This window comes from Chelon labrosus (assembly GCF_963514085.1).
Source record: "Chelon labrosus genome assembly, chromosome: 9".
Classification (NCBI taxonomy): domain Eukaryota; kingdom Metazoa; phylum Chordata; class Actinopteri; order Mugiliformes; family Mugilidae; genus Chelon; species Chelon labrosus.
In genome coordinates, this window is record NC_140359.1 from 21,538,726 (window position 1) to 21,564,286 (window position 25,561).

The 25,561-nt window shown below is 39.4% G+C and overlaps 2 protein-coding genes across 2 annotated transcripts; both read left to right on the forward strand.

Annotated features, from left to right (window-relative positions):
* The first annotated feature begins 9,171 nt into the window (after positions 1–9,171).
* Positions 9,172–10,680, forward strand: LOC311493701 (uncharacterized protein). The gene is made up of 3 exons (XM_084552467.1): positions 9,172–9,381; positions 10,004–10,111; positions 10,219–10,680. The coding sequence occupies exons 1-3, from the start codon at positions 9,327–9,329 to the stop codon at positions 10,365–10,367; spliced, it is 312 nt and encodes a 103-aa protein (XP_084408593.1). The 5' UTR covers positions 9,172–9,326; the 3' UTR covers positions 10,368–10,680.
* Positions 10,681–16,734: 6,054 nt separating this feature from the next.
* Positions 16,735–20,492, forward strand: LOC311493702 (lymphocyte antigen 6G-like). The gene is made up of 3 exons (XM_084552468.1): positions 16,735–16,918; positions 17,544–17,651; positions 17,781–20,492. The coding sequence occupies exons 1-3, from the start codon at positions 16,864–16,866 to the stop codon at positions 17,927–17,929; spliced, it is 312 nt and encodes a 103-aa protein (XP_084408594.1). The 5' UTR covers positions 16,735–16,863; the 3' UTR covers positions 17,930–20,492.
* The last annotated feature ends 5,069 nt before the right edge of the window (positions 20,493–25,561 follow it).

Below are 25,561 nucleotides of genomic sequence, written 5' to 3' on the forward strand. Positions count from 1 at the left end.
GGTTTTAGTCACCCCCATGGGTCCCGACCATGAGTGGTCATGTGCCAAGGACAGCACTTGGGAACGACTTGATATGTCACATTCCACTCCTCATCCCCTGAGATGTCACCAGCCCAGCAATGCATCAAGAGTTCATCATCGAGGATGTATGCCATTTTTGTCTTCCTGGCCTCCTTCTGGTCAAGTACAGAAGAGTGACATTTGCTACTCCTTCCAAGTAGCTGGTATGTTCTCGGCCTTCACATTACCAGAAACAACCAGAAAAGTGTCAGACAAGTCAAAATCATTGCTTTTTGAGCTCTCGTAACCACACATGCTGGAAAAACATCAGGATGGAAGGTCTGACTCAGAATTGAAAGTGGGTCTGTCTAGTGCCTCAGGTACAGGTGTTACTTTGCCCCCAGGTAGGTCATTACTCAGAATGAGGTAATGAAGAACAGCTACTTTAAAGAACCCGCTGACAAGTGAAGACTGAACATAAATGTCGTGCAAAGGGGCAGATACAAATCCCAACCCCCTGAACGACTGCACTTGACTGACATGATGAGCTGGACGACAGTGGTAAAATACCTTCCCGAATTATGGACTTGGATCCTCTGGTATCCGGTATCTTTACTGGCCGCTGATTTTCTCGACTTCCTGTAAGCAAAACAATGCCATCAGAAATAAATGGTTTGAATCAAGGATCAGGGCCATTGTCTACCTCCTGTGACACTTTAGTGACAGTTGGCGACATAACCTTAATGAAACTGACTCCTTTTGGGTGTGGTAAAGTAGACTGTTTACGTTTCAGGGAAAGACACTCAGCAATAATGTGACCACGACCATCTTCTCTGGTAATGCACTCTTAAAATCTTCAGACAAAATCAACTGACGAAGTGATTCAAAACTACCCTTAACCTCACAAGCAGAAGACCACTTATCGAAAAGAACACCCTTTTCCCGCACAAACTCAACAAACGTCTGAACACCCGTCTTTTGTGTGACTTCTAAATTTCTGTCTATTGGCCTCTGGCACGAGCTCATAGGCACGCAAAATGGACTCCTTAAGTATGTCACACTGCAAGCTAGTGCAGTCTAGTGCAGAAGCAATTCTTTCAAGAGCACTGAAATACGAGTCTACCTCAGACTCTTGAAATGCTGGTACCAAAACAATATTCTTGCTGACATCAAACCTTCGTGTACCAAGGGTTGCCTGTGAAGGTGTAGATTTCTCATGTGCATGTGGGAATTTTGTTGCTGAAGATATTCTCATGGCCTCCAATTCAAGTCGCCGCAACAAGATTTCTTTCTCAGCTTCGATCTCTAACCTGCGAATCTGTAGACGAAGATCATACTCTGCCTTGTGAGTCCTTTCCTTTTCCTGGGCCTCTAGCTGAAGACGAGCTAGACGAACTTTCAGCCTAGCATCTGTACTGGACCCCATGCCCTAGGCAGGACAGGGCCTCGAGGCACTACCAGGACTCCTAGCTCTACTAATCCTTCTAATACCCTGTTTTTCACCTCTTTTTTCTACCATACTTTATGGATATAAAGAATATTACAGTTTTTTCCAATTGTTTAAACACAATTTTGCAAACTAGGCTGGTTTTATCAAAATACTAACACAGTTCACCAAACCACACACCCAAACTGCAAAATACCTCATATATCCCACAAAATGAAGCACTGCAACCAAATCAAACTTTTGCACCAGATGGCACACACTTCATTCGTATTACAGATTTTTGTCTAACCAACTACACACTGTTGGGCATAATGAAAAGCACTCTCATCTTTAGTATGCTTTGCCATAATACTAACATAGTTCAAACTATAGAGAATTCATCAGATTGTTCACATGCACAGAAATATTTGCAGATACACACACGTGCTAATGAAATATTTATTTTTTTATTTTTCACCAAACAAGTCAGTGCAACATATGCACAGCAGATATATTTACATTGGAGTGAACTAAAATATGCTCACAAAACAGTAAGCTGAAAATACAATTGCAGAAAAAATGTGCAGAATTTTTTAAAAAAAAAAATAAAGAGGAAAGCAAAATAATTAGGCAGCATCCTGCCGGACAGCTGGGTCTGACCACAACGCCTTGTCCACATCACATTCTCACCCTCCCTCTTCCACTTCCTCTCTCTGCAATGTCTTCCATTGTTGTTGTAAAAGAAAAAAAGATGTTCACCTGTGGTCTTTTACAGTTTTTCTCAATTGCTTAAACACTAAACCATATTGTCTGAGCCAAATGCTCATTTGCCTGAACCCACTGATTGAATCAGTCACTCCTTTGGCAAAACCATAAGCACTTTTCACCTGTTTAGACACAACTTGCCAACACATTTTCATTGTGATGCACCTGTGTTGCATAATGGTGAGCACAGGTGGCAAAAGTCAAACACAATTAAAACACTGGTGTCACCGGTTGAACACAACAACTCAAAACTGATCACACCTGTGGCTAATGATGTGAGGGAACATATACAAGCCAGTTCAGAGAAATGATGCTGTGGCTGAGTAATGCACTCTTCATTTGTATATTTTTGTACTTTATTTTTATGTAGGCTTACTGTATAAAAGTGCTAAATGCACAAGATTTCTGTTTGTTCTTGCACTGTACAAGTGCTACGTGTAAATGCACAAGATTTCTGTTTATTGTTCTTTTTTTTGTTGTTTTTTACTATGTACAAGTGCTAATGCACAGGTTTTTTGTTTTGCAACATGCATTTAGCCTACAGTGAACAATAAACATTTATTTCTACAGCTTCATGTCCTAAGCATTGTGTTTTCTAATTTTCTATGTAGTGTTTAGTGACTGCTCAGTAGTGTTTTTGATTTTGATTGACTTGGGGCACGATTTGACAACATAGTTCAGTTTTGAGCACAGATTAAACAGTTTTGAGGTGAAAGTTTGGTTTTGCAAGAAGAGTCTGAGATTTTGGTAATGTAGCTTGAAAATTGGGTTTTGTGTTCACAGTTTAGAGAAAAGGAGAGCTGCTTTCGAGAAATGTGTCTTAGCAATCGAGAAAAACTGTATTGCTTACTTCCTGATTGAAGCGTTAACAATTACATAACACCTGTTTGGCCAGGTGGCACATATAGTGGCCAATGAGCTCATGTAGTGTCATTTTAAATGTCAGTGTTTTGAAATCGCAAACATGTGAATTTATGTCAGATTGTTGTGTCTTATGCCGAGAACCGCGTTCAGTACGCTTAAAAAGTGCCATTTCGAACTGCAAAATGTGTGTAAAGCAGAAAATGTGTTTAAAGTTTTGGAAATTTGAGATGAAGTTTTGCTCCCTGTGTGTCAGTTTAAATATTTGTGCTATCCATGTCATTTTAGCGTGTTAGCAACTGGAAAAAAATGTAAAGTGTGCCACAATACGTAATAGGTCATCTTTACAACAGGCCTCGAACTTCTCAATATCAGGATTTTCAAGAAAATCTTACAGCTTAAAACTCATTTTGACACACAGACTCAACAATAATGGTTGCCATTAGATTTAGGGAAAAATTATCCCAGACAAATCCCAATTGTGTTACATCCCTAAGAGGGTCCAGGCGAATTCAGGAACAATAACTGTACAACCAATGAAACCGAGTCTGGGTGTAAGGAAAGCTTAACAGAATTTATTGGAATACAAAGGGGTACCTCAAAAATACTCCTCAAAGCAGGAACAGTGGGGAAACATTTGGACCAAGTGGTAATGCCAAATAAATGAAACCAACAAAACAAAACTAGGCCTGGCTGACACCCTTCCACACAGAAAACAACAAACAAAAAGGCCTAACTATCTGATCTACTAAAATGTTACCAAAACTACGTAAGTGGCACCAAACAACAATCCTAGTGAGTATAACAAAGGATTGCCTACGTGGTGGGGTGTAAAGGGTACCCCAATCTTACCTCTGGTCCGCACCTTCCACCACAACTGAAATAAACCACACAAAAAGGGTCCACATGTCTCGATAACACGGTAGGCGACAAAAGCAAAAGAACAGTCAAGCAGGATAACAAGCAGGGAGCACAGACTGGACTTAGGTTTCCCAAAGCGAGCAACAAGGAGTCATAGCAACCAGCAAGCAGCAGCGAGGCAAGAGCAGGTGGAAGTATAGAGCGAGGAGCCTGCAGCTGGATGCTTTTAATGTAAGCCCTGTGGTGGTAATTGGATGACCTGGGGCCGAACCAACTAATCAGCAGGCCCCACCAGACTTCCCTGGTGGAATTACTTGTATCAACTGTAATCAACTGAACAAACAGGGGAGAGAGAGAGAGAGAGAGAGAGAGAGAGAGAGAGAGAGAGAGAAAAAAAAAACAAGAGAAATACACGTAACAAAGCGTTCAGGAAAAAGGGGGGACCATCCGTCTGAGAAACTCTTTAAAATCAGCGTGACTCAAACTTTCTTTAACTTTCTCAGAGACGACCCATAAGCTGCAGGCTTTCCTCTCACCACTGCTCAGTTACTGTTGACTCCATGGCCACCATGAAGTTTTACGGAGCCCTGATCCTGTTCTTGACTGTGTCCACAGGTAAGAGGAGATAAATTAATTTACCCGGTTTGAACATTGTATCATGAATAAATAAGTAGTTATCATGTGAACAGCGACAGTTAAGTAAATGTGAAATCTGTTTTACAAACTGTGCATAAGAATGCTGAGTGTAAAATGCCAGATACTTCTTCTTCTCTCTCTCTCTTTTGCATTATTTTACAAATCAGCAGATCTTCAAGGCTGATACAGGAATGATCAAGTCACTGTAGTTGATGATATTTAGGTTTCATTTCTTATTATAAGTTTCATTTCTGAGATCGACTTACTCTAGGTAATGATAAATTGGGTTTCATGCAAAAGGAATGAAAGATGACTGAGAAGTCGGACAATAAACTTTCTTTAGAGAGGGCAGTTCATTTTGTCTTTTCACTTTTTTTGCTTTTTCTTTCTGAATCTGATTTTACTGAAATCTGTTGCAAGGAACCACATCCTAGAGTGGAAAACACAACTTCTGAATTTCCAGGACATTAAAAAAAAAATGTGAATGTTAAAATAATGTTAATGTTTATCTTTTGTGTGTATAAATTGATTTATTTTCTGTATTTATATTCAGCATATGGACTAAGATGCTACAATTGTGTAGGTTCCAGCTCTTCATCCTGCACCGATGCCTTAACTTGTCCTGATGGCTTTGACAAGTGTATGTCTGCTGAAGCACTCGGTAAGTTGTTCCTCCACAAGTTTAAAACTGTTCATCAAATACATTTTGAGTGGATATATTCCTGGACTTGTTGCCTGTTGACTTTCATTATTGCTGAAAGTTGTTTTTCTTATGGTCTCATAGGTGTTGTCACTAAGGCCTGTGGAAAAAGTGAGCTATGTATCAGCCCCATCAACTGCTGTGATACTGATCTGTGTAACAGCGCAATACCAACTGGTCACAGTGTCGTCCTGCTGCTGGTATCCTCAGCCATCGTCACAATCTTTCTCTGAGGCTCTGGAACAACCTCATCTGAAGAAGATTTTACTTTATTCTTAGTAAATTTGGTCAACTCAGAATGGTGACCTGTTGTAAAACATGTCAAATCTGTCACAGGCAATATATTGATGTCTCTTCAAGAAAAGCACAATCATTTATTAAGCATTTAACTGTTTGATTCCTTAGATCTGCACATTTCACGTTGATATTTCATATTACAACAAAATATCTTAGCTGCATATAGTTAATTGTTTCCTCTCAGGACTAAAGAGACTTCTTGATTTTATAACCTACCTGTTTTTACTTTCTGAATGAGGACAGTCACAACAAAGATTCTCCACAAAACAATAAAAAAAAATATTTGATTTTCAAGGATTAACAACCAGGAAGTTTACAACAATGTGACGTTTCCATAGCAACCACTCTTTCAATTCAGTTTTTCTTTCATCTCTCTGGAAACCAGAACATTGTTCACTGGGTCAGGATAATATAGCCTTGGTATTAATCTAACAACAGCAGCCTAGGTCATATAAAGAGCCAGAGTAAACTGAACAGAAAATATGAATGGTTCAATATGAAGCAGATGATTTTGACTCTACAGTTTTAAATGGATTAACTTACTGATAGAGCAGATTGACTGAGCCAGTGCTGTCGTTTTGAACCATTTCTCTTTAGTTTCCTGAGATAAATGGTTGAACACGACTCTATGTCATTGACAGCTGAGGTTTGTGTTCCATTAAAATTATCCACTTATTATTAAGACTGTTAACTAGGGTTAGGGTTAGGGTTAGTAACTAACTGTAACTTGTGGTTAAAACAAAGCCAAATGAGTAACCTCCCAGTGTAGAATATAGTTTCCTGGTTTTGTGACAAGTTAACTGTAATCCTTTTCTAGTCGATGTAGGGTCGGGTAATGTCGGGTCCACTTCAACTACAGAAGAGCTGTATCCTGTAGGCAGAGCCGTTTCTTGCTATAGGCGAACAAGGTGAATGCTTTGGGGCCCCCAATCCACCAGGGGGCCCCAAAGCTGCATGTTCATCCTCATCTGAGGAGAATCAAAATGTCCTGTCTTTATCTGTAGCTATCTTGTGTGTTTGTTACATCTCTTATATGCTTAAAAATAAACGTAGGATATAAACAAAATAAACTGCAATGATAAGCTGGTAAAAACAACCTGTACCATACTTCTTATTTACCATAATATTTATTCCACGTGCACTTACTGCCTATTCCACTTCTGGTTAGAAGCTAAACTGCATTTTGTAGCTCTGTACCTGTACATGTGTAATGACAATAAAGTTGAATCTAATCTAATCACTGAATGTCAGGTTCAGATCCCTTTTTCCATGTCTTCTGCAGAGGTGACATGGGCCCATTACCATGAGAACGAATCAGCATAGAGTAATAGACAGCTGCCTTGTATTCTTTTCCATAAATCTTCCGAATTTTATCAAAGTTCTGCTTTTTGGGGAACCAAAAACCCCTACCAACATATGTCGGAGTTGCAGGTACCTAAAAAAGTGAGATGTTGGATGTGTACTTGCTTTCTTACTTAATTTAGTAGATAAGACATGGGTGCATGGGTGACAGAGAGGGACACTACAGCTTGTTTCATACAGTACCACGAGGGGGGAGGCTTTCAGGAGGGAGAGACCAATGGGCCAACATCTGTAAAACAACATCTTTGGGAGCTCTAATCCTCCTCTATCAGTTGGTCTTTGTAACTTGTTGTGGTTCAAACAGGGGCGCTTTCCATTCCAAATAGATATCTTGGCTATCCTATCAAACCTTTTGAAATAACAATAGGAAATTTCCAAGGGGAGGGACTGAATAAGATAATTAAGTTTGGGGACACAGTTCATTTTCAAAATGTTATCTTTCCCTGCCATACATTGCTGAGGCCACTGAAATGTACCTGGATGGAAGACAGTAGAAGGGCAATAAGATGTTAAGGGGAGTGCCTCAGACTTGGACCAGTTCACCCTGATTCCAAGAAGACAAGGTACAGATCTGCTGGGTTCAGACACCAGTAATAAAATGTCATCGGCATACAGCATCTATTTATGTACCATCCCACCTATAGTGACACCTGGGAAATCAGCCGCCCCACGTATGGCTGCCGCAAGAGCCTCAATGGCTAAACAGAAAAACAAAGGAGAGAGGGGTGATCCCTGCCTGGTTCCTCTCCCCAATCAGAGATAAGCCCATTAGTCTGTACAGCCGCTTCTGGATACTTATATATCCAAAATATGGACATCTACTATGATTAACAAGAGTGTCAGGTCTGTGTAATTCAATGCATGAAAATCAATCAAAATTTATTTCATATACATTTAATAGAGCAGATTGACTGAGCCAGTGCTGTCGTTGTTTTGAACCATTTCTCTTCTGTTTCCTGAGAAAAACGGTTGAACACGACTCTATGACATTGACAGTTGAGGCTTGTGTCGAATTAAAATGATCCTCTTATTATTAAGACTGTTGTAACTTGTGGTTAAAACAAAGGCAAATGAGTAACCTCCCAGTTTAGAAAATAGTTTCCTGGTTTTGTGACAAGTTGGACCGTAATCCTTTTCTAGTCGATGTAGGGTCGGATAATGTCCGTTAAGCTCGCGCTAGTCAGGACGCTGAACTTACAATGCAGACCATGACAGAAAGGAATAGCCTTTCCAAGACTTTTATTTCCGAGACAAACTTAAAAAAAAAAAAAAAAGGTCTATGAGAGCTGGTGAACAGACGAGTGAAGGCTGAGCGTGGCAAGCAGAGCACGGAAGGTACAACGACAAACTGGCAGAGTATGGGAGGGTGAACCGGAGTTAAATACTGTAGGAACTTGATGAGACAATGAGATGCAGGTATGAGAATAGAGCAGGTGAGGATCAATGGAGGAGTGGTAGGAGAGTTAGGCCAGCCAGCTACTCCCAGCCTGCAGAGGAAAGGGAGAAAGACAAACAGAGCGATGGACAACCCTAGGCCATCCTAACAATGTCTGCCTCACTTGAACTATGGAAGAGCTGTATCCTGTCGGGCAGCTCCCTGTTGTTTCTCTTTTTAATGGGACACGTAGTGAGACATCTTCAATGTCTTTTTATTGTATATAGAAAACATTTAGAGGAGCCGTGTGCAAGGGCGGACCATCAAGGTCTGAAAGGTGACTGAGAAGTTGGACAATAAACTTAATTACATCTTATGGGTTTCTTTAAAGAGGGCAGTTCATTTTGTGAGCCTATGAACAAATAAAATTGAAATAACATTTTTATAAAAGGACCGTTTCTAAAATACATGACTTAAATGAATATACCAACTGAAATGATCAAAGAGTTAATTACTTCTAATTTCGACACACATCCACGTTTTAGACACAGACTCTATAAATATCTTTATGCTGTCTATGGGTGAAACTGTTTTAAAACAATTCATAAACAAATAAGTTCTAGGTTCTTTGACATAGATTTGAAATACATAAAAATATAATTAACAAAAGTTCTAAATATGAAACTTTTAATTTCTAAATATCTTTAGAAAAAAAATACAAATTAAATGACACATGAATGATTTCACAAAAAAATGTATCACACTTTCCAGTTTTCTTTTTTGAATTGTCCATATTTTTAGTTTAAGAAATATTTAAAAAAATAAATCCAAAAGAGTTGAATGAAATGGGGTAACTGGTTTTTAATATCACCCATAACACACATCTGCATCACAAAGGAGTGAAACGGTTCAGGAAAAAGGGCGGACCATCCGTCTGAGAAACTCCTTAAATTCAGCGTGAGTCAAACTTTGTTCCACTTTATCAGAGACATCTTATCAGCTGCAGGCTTTCCTCTCACCACTGCTCAGTTACTGTTGACTCCATGGCCACCATGAAATTTTACGGAGCCCTGATCCTGTTCTTGACTGTGTCCACAGGTAAGAGGAGATAAATTAATTTACCTGGTCTGAACATTGTATCATGAATAAATAAGTAGTTGTCATGTGAACAGCGACAGTTAAGTACATGTGAAATCTGTTTTACAAACTGTGCATAAGAGTGCTGAGTGTAAAATGCCAGATACTTCTTCTTCTCCATTCGTTTTTGTGTTTTTTTACAAATCAGCAGATCTTCAAGGCTGATGTAGGAATGATGAGGTCACTGTAGTTGATGATATTTAGGTTTCATTTCTTATTATAGGTTTCATTTAATTTTATAAGTTTCATTTCTGAGATCGAATTACTGTAGTTAATGATGAATTGGGTTTCATGGGAAAGGTCTGAATGGTGACTGAGAAGTTGGACAATAAACTTCATTACATCTCATAGGTTTCTTTATAGAGTGCAGTTCATTTTGTCTTTTCACTTTTTTTGCTTTTTCTTGCTGAATCTGATTTTACTGAAATTTGTTGCAAGGAACCACGTCCTAGAGTGGAAAACACAACTTCTGAATTTCCAGAACATTAAAAAAAAAAATGTAAATGTTAAAATAATGTTAATAATGTTTATCTTTTGTGTGTATGAATTGATGTCTTGATTTATTTTCTATATTTATATTCAGCATGTGGACTAAGGTGCTACAGTTGTATAGTTTCCAGCTCTTCATCCTGCACCTATGCCTTAACTTGTCCTAATGAATATGACAAGTGTAGGTCTGCTGAATCGCAAGGTAAGTTGTTCCTCCACAAGTTTAAAACTGTTCATCAAATACATTTTGAGTGGATATATTGCTGGACTTGTTGCTGAAGGTGATTTTTTTTTCTTATGATCTCATAGGTGTTGTCATTAAGACCTGTGCAAACAGTGAGGAATGTATCAGCCCCATCAAATGCTGTGATACTGATCTGTGTAACAGCGCAATACCAACTGGTCACAGTGTTGTCCTGCTGCTGGTATCCTCAGCCATTGTCACAATCTTTCTCTGAGGCTCTGGAACAACCTATTCTGAAGAAGATTTTACTTTATTCTTAGTAAATTTGGTCAACCCAGAATGATGACCTATTGTTAAACATGTAAATTCTGTCACAGGCAATATATTGATGTCTCCTCAATAAAAGCATATTGAGCATTTAATTGTTTCATTCCTTAGATCTGCGCATTTCAAGTTGATGTTTTATATTACAGCAAAAATCTTAGCTGCATGTATTGTTCCCTCTCAGGACTAAAGAGACTTCTTGATTTTATAACCTACCTGTTTTTACTTTCTGACTGAGGACGGTCACAACATAGACTCTCCACAAAACCAAAAAACAGGCAGTTTACAACAATGTGACGTTTCCATAGCAACCACTCTTTCAATTCAGTGTTTCCGTCAGCTCTCTGGAAACCTGAACATTGTTCACTGGGTCAGGATAATGTAGCCTTGGTATTAATTAGGTGGAATTTTGTGCAAATTGTGCAAGAAAAAAGAAAGTTTGCATATCACCGAAGCACTTCAACCCTACGGTCAGTGGCGGTTCTAGACCAGTTTTATTGAGGGGGCCTGGCTGGGGCCAGGGGTTTTGTCAGAGGGGCACATTCAACCCGGGCAAAAAAAGACAAATATTCGAAATCTTATTTATTCTTATTTATCTGATTTATTTTTATAGTTCCCAGCTGTCATCGGGCGAGAGGCGGGGTACGCCCTGGACAGGTCGCCAGTCTATCGCAGGGCTAACACAGAGAGACAGACACCCATTCACACTCACATTCACACCTGTGGCCAGAATCACCAATCAGCCTAATGACCATGTCTTTGGATGGTGGGAGGAAGCCGGAGTACCCGGAGTGAACCCACGCAGACACAGGGAGAACATGCAAACTCCATATAGAAAGGCCCAGTTGGCCCATGGATTCTGTGTTACTGTCTGTGTCCGCGGGTAAGAGGCGTTTAATTCATGTACCTGGTCTGATCATTGAATGAAAAATAAATAAATGAACTATACAGAGGCTGCAGTGCTGAATGTAAAATGCCAGATGCATTATTGTGTGGGGATAATGGACATTAATGAATATTTAAATAAATTAGGGTTTTTTAAAAGGGAAACGGGCGACATGTGAGCCATGGTGAGCATCTGCATTCGTCTCTTAATCCACACCTTGTGTGTGCCACTGATCAGGGCAATTCAGAGGAAAGTAAGGAGAACCGAAAGCAGATGTGAAGATGTAGTAATAATAATAATAATAATACAAGTAATCATACAAGAATAATACATTTAATACATTGAACTACCTCAAATTCATAGTTCACATTTTTTAATTTTGAACTGAGTTCATAGACAGTTCACGTTCATTTTTTCTGTTTCTTTTTTTTGTTTGTTTTTTTAATGAGCAGCTTTGAACTATTCTTGTTCAATAGAATCTCTGACTGATCTGCCCATCCATCCCTAGCCCGTCATATTTTTTCCACCAGGATCTGTACTGCTTTTTTGAATAACCGTTGACTGTATATACTAGGAAATAACTGTTTGTGTGGATCAGTTGCTTCTGCAGTGCCAGAGAAGCAACTCAACATGTTCATATACATTCATACACAGTGTTGTGCATGAACGTGTTCAACTGTAGCTGGTGCCTCTAAGGCCTGTTGTGGCATGACCACTGTTTCTCTTTTAGCTGGACGTGTAGTAACAGATCTTCAGTTTTTTTAAAGAAGATCACATAAGAGGCCATGATCAACTTTAATCTTTTAGATCAGCATGCATCTTCTGCATATCTGGCACACTGGGGGAGAACTTGGTCCTACGACTGCTGTTGTGTTCTCCAGTGCATGGATGATGTGTTTGTGTGACACAAGTTTTCTTGTGTTAATACTGTTTGTCCTTGAGAGGAGAAGTTCATCTTGACTGCAAACCACAGGAGCCTCTTGCAGAGAACTGAATGAGATGCTTGGTGTCAGAACAATCAGGGAGTCAAACAGTACGTGACTGTCAACAGATTAGCATTCTTCGTCATTTTCTGTTTCTGTTATCTGTAGGCAGTTGTGGCTGGCTGTGTGGGGATAATGGAGCTTTTACAAGACAGGAATCAGGAATTCAGGAATGATCAAGTCACTGCCTGAGCCCCGACCGAGTTGGGTCTGTCGCCATGAGAACTAACGCCGTCTAAAACCTGCAAATCTAGTCTGTGAAGCATCTTTGCTACGATTATAAACAAGTGCCTTGACTAACTTGGCAGGGAGAAAAATTTTAGATTTTGTTGCCAAACCCTCCTCCACCTTAAAATATGCAACAACATGTCCGAGCAACATGTAACTCACTTCTTTGTTCATTTACACTGTAAAAAGACAGGGGGCTAACACAGAGACACTTTAGAATCACCAGTGAACCCAATCAGTATGTCTTTGGATGGTGGGACACAGACACAGGGAGAACATGCAAACTCCACACAGAAAGGCCCAGATAAAAGATAAAAGCTACAATTGTTTTTTTCAAAGTGACCCAGAGGGATCTTCTGAACTTCCTGACCAGGAAGCTCCAGGACCATCACATTCCTCATCAATCATGCATGAGATGGGCAAGCATCTGTCGTATGAGGACATCATTGTTGTTTTGTTTTCATTCTTGCACTTAAAATTGATGTTGGTTTGTTGTATTTTTGTATTTAAACACTAAAAATCTATTGTTTTTATTGATGCATAGAGGATTATTGTTTTCCTTGTATTATAGTGTTTCATCATTTTAGCTTGCCTGAGTGGCTCAACTTAAGATGTTTAATATTAACTGTAGTCTGTTTTGCTCATGAAGTGTAGTAGATTGCGGCATCTCTCATACTTGGATCAAGTGCAAAACCGGTGCTAGGAGTACATATTTTCACTGGTACATTTGTCATATATAAACTTCTCATTTACATGGTATGTTTTTGTTTTACAGTGGGAAAACGTGAAAACAACCTATGTGCTATTCTTGTACACACCTGAGCTGAGGTCATGGTTTGGTCTCAGTTTTTATTTCAACATGGTACGAAAGTAAGCTTCGTCAAATAAAACCACCATGTGTGCAACTTGAAAGTTAAACTCTGGGGCCTTCTGGTGGCAGTGTAAAAGATATATACACACACACACACACACAAAAAGATGAACGCGAAACATTTTTTTTCCAGCACAAGAAACCACAACATCCTGGCACTGAAACAAAATCTGCTTTTCGCTCTTCTTTTATTGCAATTTCATTTGTCCATGACTGCTATGTATTATTTAAGTTTGTTTTACTTTTCTCCTTGATCAATGTTTTCATGAATTTTGGGCATTTTTTAATTTATTTTTTTATCCTTTCCTTGCAGAGTAGGTACTATTAATAGATCTTTGTTGTTTTTTTTGTGCGTTTGGCACTGTGGTTGTAGCTACATTTATGGGAGAGGTGAAAAAGTTTGTTTTGCACCGTAATTACAAAAATGTAATTATCACATCATTATGTAGTTGATGACATTCAGGTTTCATTTCATATTATAGGTTTCATTTCTGAGATCGGATTACTCTAGGTAATGATACATCGGGTTTCATGGGAAAGGTCTAAAAGGTGACTGAGAAGTTGGACAATAAACTTAATTTACTGAAATTTGTGGTGAGGAAGCACATCCTGGAGTGGAAAACACAACTTCTGAATTTCCAGAACATTTAAAAAAAATGTAAATGTTAAAATAAGGTTAATGTTTATCTTTTGTGTGTATAAATTGATGTCTTGATTTATTTTCTATATTTATACAGTATTTAGCATGTGGACTAAGATGCTACAATTGTGTAGCTTCCAGCTTATGTGACTATGTGAATGGAAATATCTCGTCAGTGTACGAGATGTTATTATCAATGATTGTAAACTTTATCTACTGTGATTAACAAGAGTATCAGGTCTGTGTAATTCAATGCATGAAAATGAATCAAAATTTACTTCACAGACATTTGATAGAGCAGATTGACTGAGCCAGTGCTGTCGTTCCTTTGAACCATTTCTCTTCTGAGAAAAACAGTTGAACAGACTCTATGACATTGACAGCTGAGGTTTGTGTTGATGATCCTCTTATTATTAAAACTGTTTTAACTTGTGGTTAAAACAAAGCCAAATGAGTAACCTCCCAGTCTAGAAAATAGTTTCCTGGTTTTGTCACAAGTTAAGTCCAGTTGCCTTTTTTAAACCTTTTTTGGATATACCATGACCTGGATGACTGAGAACCTTCACAGACACGTCACAAGTTAACTGTAATGCTTTTCTAGACGATTTCGGGTCGGGTAATGTCTGCCTCACTTTAACTGTGGAAGAGCTGTATCCTGTAGGCAGAGCCGTTTCTTGCTATAGGCAAACTAGCTGAATGCTTTGGGGCCCCCAATCCACCAGGGGGCCCCAAAGCTGCATGTTCATCTTCATCTGAGGAGAATTAAAATGTCCTGTCTTTATCTGTAGCTATCTCGTGTGTTTGTTACATCCCTTATATGCTTAAAAAAAGCCAGGAAGCAGGACAATACACTGTGACTGTTACTGTGAATAAACTGTTATTATTACTTTGATTAAGTATATTAGGTGTTATGCTGATTAGTGTGAGACTGTGATGTTTTCATTCTTACACTTTGAAATAAATGTTGGTTTGTTGTATTTTTTTATTTTTTATTCAAAATCTGTTTTTTAAATGATGTATAGAGGATTGTTGTTTTTCTGGTATTATAGTTTTTTATCAGTTTAACTTGCCTGAGTGGCTCAACTTAAGATGTTTAATATTAACTGTGGCCTGTTTTGCTCATGAAGTGTGATAGATTGTGGCGTCTTAGTGGACCATCTAAGTGTTAGGAATCTCTTCATCAAAGTTTGACAAACTAGGGACCCCCAAACAGCATCTTACTTAGGGCCCCCACGAAGCTAGAAACGGCCCTGCCTGATATGTAGTGAGACATCTTCAATGTCTTTTTATTGTATATAGATGAGATAAGACCCTATCACAAATCTCAACAACATCTGGAAGTCTGTTTAGTCTAATCACCTCATGTACTTGTCTAAAAATGGCAAGCTTTGGTTTTCTGCAGAAAGCAATGATCAACTTTCATTTTGAGGGCGTCATTCTAGATCGACTGATGCTATGTTACACAGTGAAAACAGCTGGCAAGTGTGTTTGTGTCAGTACTGTTGTCACTCTCATGTGATTAGAGCCCGACCGATAAAGGATTTTGAAGGCCGATACCGATACAAATATTTGTTGGTTTTAAAATCCGATATTCCGATATATCGGCCGATATTTTTTTTTTTCAGAAACGCGCAACAAAACATTAACAGATTTCCCTAACATTAGTTATTTGTAGTTATTTATGAGTTTTAACTAAAATAATATGATAATGCATCCCTTTACCTGCACTTTTTAAATTCTTTCCATCAAGCTACATCAAACCATTTTCAATCATCAGTTGCTGCCTGCCTTCTAAAACCTACTATTTAGCGATCTAAATCCATTATGTGACTCGTTAATGCTGCGGCTGAACGACAGTCTGCAACGCACACTTGGCATCATTGGATTTCATACACGTGTAAAAGAAAAGCTAACTTTTATGCACAAGCTACGTTTGATACTTTTTCTCTATGTATAAATGTTCACTCCTCGCAAGTCTAACTTACATTTTACAATGCAGGGACTGTAATTAGAGATATGCTAGTTATAAATACAGTAAACATTACAATACTTTATTTAGACAGAATAAGTTCGTTGTGGTTTCCAAGCTCATTAACGTTAACGGTAGCGGTCTTCCACTGATAGTGGCATTAGCTAGCTTTGTGGTTAGCTAGTCTATGATGAGCCATAATTTAGCAATGGATAACGTCATACTGCAAATTGTAAAACATACATTTTCAATATAACAGGCCAAGGAGAGATGATACGTCTCATTGCTATAACTGTCACGCTATTAAAGAAATACTTCAGTCACATTGTCAAAAGTTAAAAGGGCAGTCAGTCAACTACACTGTAACAACGTAACGTAATTACTAGCTAATTCCGCTTCACTCTCGGCTTATTTAACAGCAGCAAAACTGGACATGATAGTCACGAATTTTGTCATGCTTATTTGAGTTAAGAGAACTGATGGGGATGTTCTTTTAATTGTTATTCAAGCAATGTATGTCTCGTGACCAACTCACCATGAACACACTTCACCGATGATCTTACTCGCGGATAACTGGTTATCTCTGCCCGACTCTGGCTGGATCAGCATGAGTTATACACGAGTTTTGAAAATGCCTAATATCGGCCGATAATATCGGCCGGCCGATATATCGGTCGGGCTCTACATGTGATGCATAACACACATCTGTATCATAGAGGAGCCATGTACAAGGGTTCAGCCAAAAGGGCGGACCATCTGTCTGAGAAACTCTTTAAATTCCGCGTGAGTCAAATTTTGTTTCACTTTCTCAGAGACATCTTATCAGCTGCAGGCTTTCCTCTCACCACTACTCAGTTACTGTTGACTCCATGGCCACCATGAAGTTTTACGGAGCCCTGATCCTGTTCTTGACTGTGTCCACAGGTAAGAGGAGATAAATTAATGGGCCTTTCTGTGTGGAGTTTGCATGTTCTCCCTGTGTCTGCGTGGGTTCTGTTCAGGTACTCTGGCTTCCTCCCACCATCCAAAGACATGCTCGTCAGGTTAACTGGTGATTCTAAATTGGCCGTAGGTGTGCAAGTGAGTGTGAATGGTTGTCTGTCTCCTTCTCCTTTTGTGTTCTTTTACAAATCAGCATATCTTTAAGGTCTTCAAGGCTGATGCAGGAATGATCAGGTTACTATAGCTGATGATATTTAGGTTTCATTTGCAGGTATACCGATTAAAAACACATTGTTCAATGCCTGAGATCGGATTACTGTAGTTAATGATAAACTGGGTTTCATGGGAAAGGTCTGAATGGCGACTAAGAATTTGGACAATAAACTTAATTACATCTTATAGGTTTCTTTAAAGAGTGCAGCTTATTTTTATTTTTCTTGCTGAATCTGCTTTTACTGAATAATCACTTTTGTGGCGAGGAACCACGTCCTAGAGTGGAAAACACAACTTCTGAATTTCCAGGACATTAAAAAATTTAATTTTAAAATAATGTTAATGTTTATCTTTTGTGTGTATACATTGATTTATTTTCTGTATTTATGTTCAGCATGTGGATTAAGATGCTACAGTTGTGTAGGTTCCAGCTTTTCACCCTGCACCAGTTTCATAACTTGTCCTAGTGGATTTGACAGGTGTATGTCTGCTAAAGTGCTCGGTAAGTTGTTCCTCCACAAGTTTAAAACTGTTCATCAAATACATTTTGAGTGGTTATATTGCTGAACTTGTTGCCTGTTGACTTTCATTGTTGCTGAAACTGAGTTTTTTTTTTCTTATGGTCTCATAGGTGTTGTCACTAAGACCTGTGGAAAAAGTGACCTGTGTGTCAGCCCCATCAAATGCTGTAAAACCAGTCTGTGTAACAGCGCAATACCAACTGGTCACAGTGTCGTCCTGCTGCTGGTATCCTCAGCCATCATCACAATCTTTCTCTGAGGCTCTGGAACAACCAAGATTTTGCTTTATTCTTAGAAAATTTGGTCAACCCAGAATGATGAACTATTTTAAACATGTAAAATCTGTCACAGGCAATATATTGATGTTTCCTCAATAAAAGCATATTGAGCATTTAATTGTTTCATTTCTTAGATCTGCGCATTTCAAGTTGATGTTTTATATTACAGCAAAAAAATCTTAGCTGCATATAGTTAATTGTTCCCTCTCAGTTGTTGCGATACGTCAGCGTCGCCGCCATATTGGAGGAGGCAGCTCTGTACCGCGAACCAATATTGAGTCAATGGAGTGAACTTTATTAAGCGTCTTCTACAAAGTGCTGTAAGTAAATGCCTCTCATTTACATAGTCACACACAGGAATGTATATATTCAGGGAACTGATAGGAACCAAAAACAACGTCTGAAACATTAACTACTCAGAATGTAATCAGACGTTGTTTTTGGTTCCTATCAGTTCCCTAAATATATACGTTCGTGTGTGAATGTGTAAATGCCTATAGTAGTTTGGGTTCTCTCCGGGTACTCCAGCTTCCTCCCACCATCCAAAGACATGCTCATTAGGTTAATTGGTGATTCTAAATTGGCCGTAGGTGTGCATGTGAGTGTGAATGGTTGTCTGTCTCTGTGTGTGGCCCTGCGATGGACTGGTGACCTGTCCAGGGTGTACCACTGCCTCTTGCCCGATGACAGCTGGGATAGGCTCCAGCAAACCCCTGTGACCCTTAACAGGACTAAACGGGTATAGAAGATGAATGAATGAATGAATTTTTAAAAGGATTCAATTCCCCAAAGATTACACAATGGGAGACTCCCTAGCAATATCAACTGCTCCCAGTGTCCTCCTGCTGCTGATATCTTCAGACATCACCAAAGTCTTTCTCTGAGTGTCTGAATAAACCACATTCATCTGTTACTAGAAGTATTTACAGTTTTTTACAATCACTTTGCTACTATTTTCAGAACCTTGATGTCATTTTTCACAACTCTAGACACAAAACTCACAACCAATGATCAAAATGCACATTTTTCAAAACTCTAACCCTTTTCTCAATTGCTTGGATACAATACACATAAAACTTAGATAATTTGTTCATTCAAAAAAAATCACCTGTTCAATATGATACAACTTAACATCAAAATACTACTATTTCAAAAGGCAATTCACACATTACATTTCAAATGAGTGTCTATTCATTTCCTTACAATGATCTAACTATCAATTGATACAACTGCTCAAAATGATAAGTAACTGTTGCATTACTCTAAATGCATAGTTGTATGGAAACAGACAAACAATCTTCCATGTCCAATCATGAAAGCTTCACGAGATTCATTGTCACCAATTAGCGTGGAGCATGAACCAATTAGACTACAATATCCATGGATGACGCCTGCAACGACATCACAGCAGACCACTGTCAGGCCTGGATTCGCCATGCCCGAAGGTTTTTTCCAAGATGTTTGGCTAATGAAAACATCCATTGTGATGTAGATGAGAACCTGTGGCCAAATTCACAACACAGAGTTGATGACAATGTAGAAGTACAGTAATCACTCCTGTTTTGTTTCTTACATGTACAGTACAAGCAAGCAAGTTGAGGAACACTGCATTTGATGTTTTACAGTACTGTCTTTTATTTTCTACTGTATTTCATAGCTAATTACAGTATTTTTGCTTTGATTCAAATACTGTAAACCTATGTTGTGATTGTACTGTCTTGAATTTCCCCTTGGGGATCAATAAAGTATCTATCTATCTATCGATCCATCTATCTCTATCTAGTGTTTTGCATCAATATACTGTATTACAAACTTTGTTCAATGATTCCACTGTGTCTGTAGTATTCTCTCTACTACTGCAGTACTTTTACAGAGATGTATTTACTGTACTGTACATGTAGTACCATAATGAAACCTGTATCACCTATTTTGTTCTACAATATTTAATGATTGTACGAACAATGACACAGTGAAACTATCGGTTGCTTGTGTGTGGGTGATCTATAGTTCTGTTTCAATGGTATTTCACAGTAAATTTGTTTTTTGAACCAATGATTGTGCAAGTGCAAGATTTATTTAAAGATGTGAATGCACAGTGCAATGTTTTGAACATTAGACAGCCTGTGTTACAAGTGATAACCGTTTTGAGTTTTGTGTCTAGAGTTGTGAAAAATGACATCAAGGTTCTGAAAATAGTAGCAAAGTGATTGTAAAAAACTGTAATTCCCAAATCCACTGATCAGAATGTCATGGTATGGACTTTTTTTGCGTTGATCTTGTGTTTTTGGTACCTCTGTTGTAATCCTGGCTTGTAAGTTTCTTTTCTGGAAATAAACCAATGGAAATCTCCCAATAGAGAGTAACAAACAAAAAAGGCCACAGATGTGACTTTTATTTGAAATGGATTACTACATTACAACATCTACAACCTGCCTTGAGTCACATTTGAGAAATGAACTGCATTGCTGCATGAGGATAATTGACCTTAATGAATGTCTACATAAATTAGTTTTTTTTTAAAAAAAAGGGGAACGGGCAACATGTGAGCCATGGTGAGCTTCTGCATCCGTCTCTTAATCCACACCTGATTCCACTGATCAGGGCAATTCAGAGGAAAGTAACAGTGTTATTATGAGAACCAAAAGCAGGTGTGATGATGTATTCTATATTTTCACAGTTGAGAGATTAGATGAAGAAGGAAGTGAAAGAAAGTGTCTGATATTTGTCACTCATAAAAGAATAACACATTTTAGTTTTTTTTGTTTTTCTGCAAGGGGAAAAAACTTTGAGGAACACTGAGGAAAATAGGAAGTTCAAAGTCTATATCAAAACTGGTCCAACCAATCAAAAACCTGCTTTGCTTTATGAAGTTCTAATACTGTTAATGACTGACTTATAAAACAAAGTTATTCATGTTTAAAACTTCCTCTTGTTTGTCCACTTTTAATATTTCACCTCGTCTGTTTTAAGAGAAAGGGGAAGCTCATTTAGCTGTTTCATCAGGTGATTGCAAAAGATATATTGTGGCAAAGAGTCACCACTTAGAGTAGAGATATCAGTTTAAGTGTTCCTGTAACATTTGAAAAATGTTTAACTGATCTCAATCGCGTATATTCCTGTAGCATGTGGATTAAGATGCTACACTTGTACATCCAGCATCTCTGAACCCTGCACAGAGTCCACAACTTGCTCTTCTGTCCTCAACCGATGTTACTCCCTTGAAATCAACGGTAAATTGTTCTCCCACACCAGAAGTGTTGATAGCTGTATGTCAAACATGTCTCCGTTGCTTCACTGTTGACTTGCTGAAACTGAGATTTTTCCCATCATGTCTTACAGGTTATGTAACAAGGGGCTGTGGACACAGTGCTGTATGTGTAAACCCCATGAAATGCTGTGATAGGGATCGGCGTAACAGCGCAATACCAACTGATCCCAGTGTCGTCCTGCTGCTGGTATCCTCGGCCATCATCACCACCTTTCTCTGAGGCTCTGAAACGGCCTGATCTCAAGAAGATTTTACTTTATTCTTACAGATTTTTAAAAATATGATAAAAATGTAAAAGCTGACAACATGTTGACACGTTTTCAATAAAAACACAATAATGTATCACCCATTTAATTGATTCCACAGATTCATGCATTTCACTATTTTATCCAGCATAAATATCTTAGCTGCAGCGGTAAACTACAAAGGCGAGATGCAAAAGAGGATGTGGACGTTAGCACCAAAAGTAGCTGTGGTCAGATGGGTTAGACCCTGTTAGAACTCGTTCGAGGTTCAGTTCACACAGATATAAGTGAACTAGTTCAGATTCATAGTTCACATTTTTTAATTTTGAACTGAGTTCATAGACTCCAATGCACAGTTCATGTCCATTTTTTTCTGTTTTTTTTATTTGTTTATTTTTTTTAATGAGCAGCTTCGAGCTATTACCTTCAGTAGAATGTCTGACTGACCTGTTCATCCATCCCTTTTGAATAACCATTGACTGTATATACTAGGAAATAACTGTTTGTGTGGATCAGTTGCTTCTGCAGTGCCAGAGAAGCAACTCAACATGTTCATACATATTCATACACAGTGTTGTGCATGAAAATGTTCAACTGTAGCTGGTGCCTCTAAGGCCTGTTGTGACATGGCCACTGTTTCTCTTTTAGCTGGACGTGTAGTAATAGATCTTGAGTTTTTTTTTTACAGCAGATCACATAAGACCCTGTCACAAATCTAAGCATCATCTGGAAACATATTTAACCTTCACTACTAATCTAAAAACACAAACTTTGTTACTCTGTGGCAGTATGGAAGTAACTTGAGAGGCCATGATCAACTTTAATCTTTTAGATCAGCATGCATCTTCTGCATAACTGTCACACTGGGGGAGAACTTGGTCCTACGACTACTGCTGTGTTCTCCAGTGCATGGATGATGTGCCATGTCCATGGACCAACCTGGGCCTTTCTGAGTGGAGTTTGCATGTTCTCCCTGTGTCTGTGTAGGTTGTCTCCAGGTACTCCGGCTTCCTCCCACCGTCCAAAGACATGCTTGTTAGGTTCATTGGTGATTCTAAATTGGCAGTAGGTGTGAGTGTGAATGGTTGTCTGTCTCTCTGTGTTAGCTGCGATAGACCTGTCCAGGACATACCCCTCCTCTCGCCCGATGACAGCTGGGATAGGCTCCAGCAGACCCTGCGACCCTTAACAGGAACAAGCAGTTACAGGAGATGATGAATGAGTGAATGAATACTGTTCGCCCTTGAGAGGAGAAGCTCTTCTTAACAAACCACAAGAGCCTCTTGCAGAGAACTGAATTAGATGCTCGGTGTCAGAACAATCAGGAAGTCAAACAGTACGTGGGTACCAACAGATTAGCATTCTTCTTCATTTTCTGTTCCTGTTATCTGTAGGCAGCTGTGTTTTGTGGTGTCTGTTTCCTGATTTCTGAAGGTGTGATAATCTTAATGGGTCACTTCAAACGCAAACTTGTACGTGTTAAAAACTTAAGGTGAGAGGTTGTCCACAAGGCCTTTTTTTTTTTTACTTTCATCCACTCTTTAGTTTAATATTTTATTAATATGCAACCTCGATAAACAGGCTGAGGCAGTTAGCAATTGTTTGGCCTTCCTGTCTTGACATCTGGGCCACGCATCCTTACACTTGCCCACCCAAAAAGTCTAAAGTACAGACAGTTGGTTAAAGTTTGTCATCAATTGTAACCCCTTGTTGGTTTAGGTGCATCACATGAAGGAGGAAATGAGCATTTAAGTGAGAAAAAAGATGACTCCCTTTTCACAGTTTTTTCTTCACAGCCACCATGAAGTTTTACTGAGCTCTGATCCTGTTGTTGACTCTGTCCACATGTGGGAGGAGCTTAATTTATTTACCCAGTCTGAACATTGCATCATAAATGAATGAAGGTGTCAATGAAATGGAAACATTGGCCATTGAAATGTGATGAGGTTCTTTATTTTTTGTTTTATAAACTATGCAGGTGCGAATCCATGGACCGACTGGGCCTTTCTGTGTGGAATTTTCATGTTCTCCCTGTGTCTGAGTGGGTTCTCTCCAGGTACTCCAGCCTCTTCCCATTGCCAAAGACATGCTCATTAGGTTAATTAGTGATTCTAAATTGGCCGTAGGTGTGTATGTGAGTGTGAGTGGTTGTCTGTCTCTCTGTGTTAGCCCTGCAATAGACTGGCGACCTGTCCAGGGTGTACCCCGCCTCTTGCCCGATGACAGCTGGGATAGGCTCCAGCAGACCCCCGAGACCTTTGACAGGAATAAGCGAGTATAGAAGATGAATGAATGAATGAACTATGCATCGGTTTCAAAGTGCTGGGTGTAAAATGTCAGATATGTCTCAACAGTAGTGATTATTTGCTCCCACTAATGAGATTCTTCTAGTTCTTGTCTTTGTTAACAAAAAAACGTAGATAGCCTGGCTGTGTGGGGATAGTGGAGCTTTTACAAGACAGGAATCAGGAATTCAGGAATGATCGGGTCACTGCCTGAGCCCCGACCGAGTTGGGTCCGATGCTGTGAGAACTAACACCGTCTAAAACCTGCAAATCTAGTCTGTGAAGCATCTAGGTGGAAGAGGGACAAACTGCAGGTGTCTTTTGAAATGCTTAGGGACTGTTGGCGATGCTATCAAACAACTGTGAAAGCTGCTAAAAGAAAACATTTGTCAGAAATCATCTTGTCAAACTGCCACAAGCCTCGCATCCTGTTTAATACTACTGACTCTGTCCTGAATGCCCCACAGTCTGTCAGTATGGAGACCTCCCCTGCTGTTTGTGAAAATTTTCTTCACTTTTTTATCAACAAGGTTTCTTCCACTAGGGCTCTAATTTCCCCCTCTGCGTATGACCCCTCAAGCTCTGTCACCTGCTCTGCTGTTTTTAACCAGTTTGGGCCTGTGACGCTGTCGTCCTTACAGGAGATTGTTGGTCATATGAAGCCCTCAGGTTCTCCAAATGATGCTGTCCCTGCTCGATTTTTTAAGGAGGTCTTCCCTACTGTAGGTCCATATGTTGCTTCAGTCATTAACAGCAGTCTGTCCTCAGGTATGGTCTCTATGAGTTTTAAACATGCAGTGGTGCAGCCACTGATTAAAAAACCAGGGCTAGATCCTGCTGTTCTTGCCAATTACAGGCCCATCTCTAAACTCCCTTTTCTCTCAAAAATCATTGAGAAAGTAGTTTACGGTCAATTAATGGCCTTTCTGGAACACCAAAATATTCTTGAGACTTTCCAATCCGGTTTTAAATCCCTGCACAGCACTGAATCAGCACTTTTAAGAGTTTTTAATGATATCTTTTTAGCTACAGACTCTGGTGATTCTGTGATTCTCGTGCTTTTAGATTTAACTGCTGCCTTCGACACAGTGGACCACAAGATCCTAATTTCTCGCCTGGACCAGTGGGTGGGCATTCGAGGCGTGGCATTGGAGTGGTTCAGGTCGTACTTGGCTGATAGAACGTTTTGTGTTAGCCTCGGCAACTCTGTGTCCTCCTCTGCTCCCCTCTCATGTGGGGTCCCACAGGGCTCAGTACTTGGCCCTCTCCTCTTCTCTCTTTACTTGCTCCCGCTTGGTTCCATAATTAGGAAGCATGGTATTTTATTCCACTGTTATGCAGATGACAGCCAAATTTATATACCCCTTAAGAGAAATGACACCAGCTCTGTCACTGCACTGCTGAAATGTCTTGACGACATCAAGGCCTGGATGTCTTTTAACTTTTTAAATTTTAATCATGACAAAACAGAGGTGATGGTTTTTAGTGGAACCACTGGAACCCCCCTGCCAGATCTTGGTCCCCTAACCCAGTACATGAAACCCACCGTTACAAACCTGGGGGTGAAGATGGACCCTGATTTTAAACTTGAGAGCCAGATCAGGTCTGTCGTTAAATCAAGTTTCTTTCACCTGAGGCAGCTGGCCAAAATAAAACCTATTCTTTCCAGGCAGCACTTCGAGACAGTAGTCCACGCTTTCGTAACCACTCGGCTGGATTACTGCAACGCACTATATGTGGGGGTCAGTATGTCGGCCATCTCTCGGCTCCAGATGGTACAGAACGCTGCAGCTCGTCTTTTAACTGGCACAAGAA